The sequence below is a fragment of the Olea europaea genome, unplaced genomic scaffold (assembly GCF_002742605.1).
Source record: "Olea europaea var. sylvestris unplaced genomic scaffold, O_europaea_v1 scaffold2587, whole genome shotgun sequence".
NCBI lineage: Eukaryota > Viridiplantae > Streptophyta > Magnoliopsida > Lamiales > Oleaceae > Olea > Olea europaea.
Genome location: NW_019244176.1, coordinates 64,777 through 70,496, shown reverse-complemented (window position 1 = coordinate 70,496; position 5,720 = coordinate 64,777). Strand labels below are relative to the sequence as shown.

General features: G+C 34.1%; 1 protein-coding gene across 1 annotated transcript; it reads left to right on the top strand.

The window, feature by feature from the left end:
- Positions 1-563: 563 nt before the first annotated feature.
- Positions 564-3,173, top strand: LOC111382932 (transcription factor TCP4-like). Its single transcript, XM_023006974.1, has 2 exons — positions 564-1,976; positions 2,792-3,173. The coding sequence occupies exon 1, from the start codon at positions 1,034-1,036 to the stop codon at positions 1,946-1,948; it is 915 nt and encodes a 304-aa protein (XP_022862742.1). The 5' UTR covers positions 564-1,033; the 3' UTR covers positions 1,949-1,976; positions 2,792-3,173.
- The last annotated feature ends 2,547 nt before the right edge of the window (positions 3,174-5,720 follow it).

Genomic DNA, 5,720 nt, shown 5'->3' with positions numbered 1-5,720 from the left:
TTTCAAGTTATTTTTTTTAAAGTATCATATTTTCTTTATTTTTTTTCTTCTTGCTCGTCTGAATTCATGTCTCCCTTTCATATCAATTTTGTTTTTCATCGATACACATAATTTTCATATTTTTAACGTCGTAAATACAAGTTTTTCGAACCAATGAAAAAAAATATATAACTCCTTTTTTTCTTCTTCGTCGTCCTCGTTCATGCCTCCCTTTCTTACTGTATCAATTAATTTTTTAAAATAATCTAATAAAAATTTTGACGTCATTTAAAAAATTTCTTAATAAATTTAAATAATGAACTTCAGGACAAAATGGTCACTTTGGCAAATTTTTACAAGGCCATGCACGTTGTTGCCTGACAGTGGGCCATTGTGATGTGACTGAAAAATCAATTCTTGTGGAGTAATAATCTCTACCAGACTGGCCCTCAAGAAACAAACGAACCACTACTGGACCTTCGGATATTGAGAGAAAACTGGTGGAGGCCTGAAAACCTTGATTAGTCTCAAATGGTGTTTCACTAAATAAAATTTAAAAAAAAAAATGTGAAAAAATTAAATTGAAGGGATGGGATGAATCTTTTATTCTCTCTTGAAATATATATGTATATATAGCCGCCATAGAGTACTCGTCAAAACCTCTATAAACTTGAAGCTTTTATTCTGGTATACCTGCCTTTCCATTCATTTCATCACCTATTCTTTCCAATTACCCAAACCTATTTTTTTGGCCTGCAAAATTGAATCTTCTTCAAGACCCTTAACAAGATTTCAGCTCAGGAATTTCAACCTTTTATTCTGAAATTTTATTCTTATTTGGTTATCTGGGAGCTCTAAACAGGAGTATCTTCTTCATAACCAAGTAGTTAATTTCTTCTATAAAATCAATTTATCTATACTTTTGAGCTTAGTCTTTTTTGAATTGTAGCTTTCTTTGGGCAGTAGTATCTGAAAAATATACTAGCAAGGTTTTTTGAGATTACCAGCAGCAGGAGTATCAGTTTTAGTTAAAATCTTTCTGTCTACATATATAATGACGGAAAGAACACAGTCCAAAACTGAACATGGAAATATGGACCAAAAAATGGGAATGGGGAGCAAAGGAGTAGGAGAAAGAGTACAGGTTCAAGGCGGTCACATTCTCCGGTCGACTAGCCAGAAGGACCGGCACAGCAAGGTCTCCACAGCAAAAGGCCCGAGGGACAGAAGAGTTAGGCTTTCTGCTCATACTGCGATCCAATTTTATGATGTTCAGGACCGTTTAGGCTACGACCGGCCTAGCAAGGCAGTCGATTGGCTAATTGAAATGGCGAAGGATTCTATTGACAAGCTAGAGGGACTACCTCCTAGGCACCCCAATAATACTTCAGTAGCTCAAAATTCAGAATCTAATCCAAGTTCAACTGGGACAAAAGTTAATATACAATCAGGATCTTCGTTTAACATTCGACCAGGACCCGACCCGGAATTCATGACCACGATGAAATCTTTCTTCCCAGCAAGTTCTGGGGCGGCTTCATTGACGAATTATCAGAATTTCCCACATGATATAATGTCAAGAGCCTCATTTCAGGCTAAAGACCGTGGTCTTTCACTTCACACTTTGCAAGACCAGAGTTCGACGCATTCCACTAATCTTGGCCCGCCTGGTTCAACATTTCAGGACACTTATCAAAGAATGGATAGTTGGAGTGCCAATGGAAGTGTGGAAAATAGGGTTGGATCTCTTATTGACTCACATGCAATGTCCCAAGTCCAACGAGCATTTTTCTCCCAGGATCTGCCATTTTCTCATAGGGAACTCCTTCAGTCCAATTACTCTAACTCTATTCAACATAATCCACAGCCAAGTGTTAACCAATATTCAGATGTCAATAGCCAATTCGCGTTTGGTTTTCAAGTTCCAGCTAGAATTCATGGAGACAACGAGCCAGAAACCCAAAATTGAATTATCACAGATTTCTTTCCATCATCAGGTACTCAAAACAAAATGGAAAATCCCCTTATTCAATTTACAATTAATTCTTCCTTGTGTTGGGATTTTTATTTTTTTACTTTTTTCGTTTTGATTTGCATCATTTTGCACGCTTCATAATTTTCCACGACGTCAGCTCAATAGCAAGATTAGAAAAGTTCATACGGCACAAGTTATTTTAGGTTATTGATTTATAATGATTCATGTTTTAGATCATTTTTTTCTGCTGATTTTTTTCTCATGTCTTCCAGTTACATTTTTACATCTCAAATTTCATTTTTTGTTTGTCTGTACCAGTACAAGGACTAAGTCTGCATTCATTTTTAAAATTTGACATAAAATTCCAATACCACAATTTATGCTATGTGGTATAATTAACTTCAACGATTGTTTATTTTCTTATAATTTTTCATAACCAATAATTACTTAAGTACAGATTCGTAAGAGTTGGATTAATTGTTTTTATTGATCGAAAATTAGTTTATACATTCCAATGTATAAGGTCATACATAGAGAGGAAAAAAAATAAAAAATAAGAGTAAAACATGTAGCTATCTTCCATTTGAAACTGAAATTTCAAGTTTTATTTAAGCGTGATCATTTTGGTATTAGTTGACAATAATTTAATATTATAAATTAAATCCAATAAAGACCTTTATCAACTCAAGGGACTTATTTGCTAGAAAGTCTTGTGCTCTTGAGTTTAAAATGTGAATGTTGCCAAAAGCGTTCGCTCCGGGTAGTTCAGAACCTCAGCATGTATTTTAATAATGCACCAAATGAAGCTATTTGCGTGACATTCTAACTTTACTACAGGGCGTGAGCTTGCTGTTTTATTCCGAAATGGAAATAAAGTAGCCAATGAACTAGCTCTTGAAAGCACAGTTGATTTGCTGAGGAGAGGCTTGATATGGAACAAGTTGCGAAAATCAAAAGTTAAGTTTTTTTCTCAAATTATTATGATAGAATAAGTTCAAAGTTTGTTTACTTTCAACAGTGCTTTTCCATCTAATGAGAAAGGATAATTACTTTGAATTTTTATATTTTGGATTCACTAACTAAAACCAGCTCCATTGCAAGCTTGAAAATTGAAATGGTCATCGAAATTATTCAGTTACATGAGCAAAGCCTTCTAATGTTTTGAAGATGTATATGTAATATTCACAAACTGGCAATATATTTATCAGGTTACTTCATTTCTGCTGGTAATGTTCGAAAATGTTTTAGAAATGTCTGGAAACATTTCTCGATTGGTCAAGCTTGGGTCGAGTTGAGAATCTCTTTATTATTTGGCAACAATAACTGAATTTGACCAGAGTGAATCCACTTGGGCAAAACAATTACTCTATTTGACCACTTAATGTTGCAAAATAAACAAGGGATGAAGAAGAGACAAAAGAAATGACGTAAGAATCGCAACAACGATATGAAGAAATCACAAATATTGTCAATAACAATTTTGAAGGCTCGAACGCGGCATCAATGTCCTCAAACGTTATTTGCCATCTCTCCGATGTTTTTAGATGCTTAAGTGTATTCTAGGAAATGGTTTGATTATAAAAAGTCTTATTGCAGAAAATACTAAAGCACAAAGTATTTTCCACCAAAACTTGAAGAACACGATAAAAAAATGAATATGAATGTGAATGTAATCTGGGATTTTGTGGAACGATTTTGGATCTCAAGTGTTTTTCTATTATGTTTCCCTTGAATCATGGCTCCTCTATATATAGACCTTGTCCGTATACTTGAAATGGTTCCAAAAGTCGAGTGAAAAGTCACCAAATTCAAATTCACAACATTAAAAAACAGACACCAACGGTTACATAGGAAGTACCATGCGACCACACGGAGTAAAAATTTTTGAGCCCCAATTCTCAATATATGGCCATGCGACCGTATGGCCAATTAGCTTATGCGGTCACATGGCTTATCTTGCAGTCATTTTCTTGTTTTCATTCCATATACTGCATATGTGGATTTTGACCAATATCTTCCGATAATTCCCCACTTGTTCAAAATTAATAAGGTCTCATATTCGAAGTACACGATACTCATACATAAGGATTATATATCTTTCGGTTTAAATCTAACTATAGTGTAATTCTAACAATGTAAAGTCGAAATCAAATGTAGCGTGAAGTTTTGAACCAGTTATTCCATGTGACAGGATCGGTAAGAACACACACTAGTATCACGTATTCTTAAGTTTCTCATTACTCGCTTAGCGCTATTATGGTCTTACGCTTATCCTTTTGGACAAACTTTTGAGAAAAAAACTCCAACTCTTTATTGAGGTAGTACCACATCAAAGTTTGTCCAGATGAAGTTCTTTCAGTACCTTTGTACTTTTAAAGATACTTGTGTTTTAGCACTAAACTTCATTAAGAGCTTAAAGCTCACCCCTCATTTCAGTAACAACTAGCATTATTTTATCTAGGATAGGATTATTGCGAATTGGTATGATGCAACAATTATCTACATGCGAATGACTTGTTATTACCCTTTAAACCTGTGAATTACCTTTTGAGTAACGATGAGTAGGGTTGCCGTTATTAGTGGACTTTTTTAGTTAAGGAGTTTCAATCTCATCCTACTTGAAGTAGACGCCACTAAATCTCTACTTAGATGTTTAGTCAAATGATCCACTATATTCTCTATTGACCTCACATAATTTAGGAAAATTATTTCATCTTTGATTAATTTTCATTCCATTCCGTCTTTGATTAATTTCCTTATGTAGACATGTCTAAGGCTCATGTGTCTAAACTTTCCATTGTATACCTCATTGTATGCTTTTGCTAATCTGACTTGACTATCACATATGATAGATATTAAAGAAATATTTTTCGATCCCAAATGTATTTCATAAAAGGGATCCTTAAGTTACTCAGTCTCTTTCCTGATTTTTGGTAAGACTATAAATTTAGAATTCACGATCGAGTGTATTATGCATGTTTGTTTCTTTGACTTCCAGGAAACAGCACCTCCTCATAGCGTGAAAATCCAACTCGAGGTGGATTTACTTTCACCCGTACTGAATATCTAACTAATATCGGTAAATCCTTCCAATACGAATTTAGCATATTGCAGGCCTAAGTTCTTTGTTTTCTTTAAGTATCCAAAGACTCTCCCAATGGCCTTAAAATGATCATTGCCTGGATTGCCAGTAAACTTGCTAAGTTTACTGATTGCATAGGCTATATCTAGTATTGTGCATTGAACTGCATGCATAAGACTCCCTTATCGTTTGCATATTCCAATTGAGCAATCGCCCTTCCATCATTCTTTACAAGTTTTAAACTTGGATCAATCGGGGTACTATACTCTTTTATGTTCAAATGTTTAAACTTGTTTATCACATTTTCGATATAATGTAATTGACTTAGATGGTAACCCCAACTAGTCTTTGTGATTTTGATATCTAAAATTGTATTTACATGTTCAAGATCCTTCATTTTGTGAAAGATAGAAACCTCTTCGTTTCTTCTATACCGTCCATGTGATTACTCATAATCAATATGTTGTCAACATATAAGCTATAAATATCACATAATCATCACACACTTTAAAATATAAACATTTATCTATGTTATTATGTTTAAACCCGAATGATATTATTGTTAAGTCAAACTTTTCATGTCATTTCTTAGGTGCTTGCTTCAAACCATATAAAGATTTTACCAACTTGCACACCTTATGTTTATTTTCAGGAAGAACAAACCCTTCAAGTTGATCCATGTAG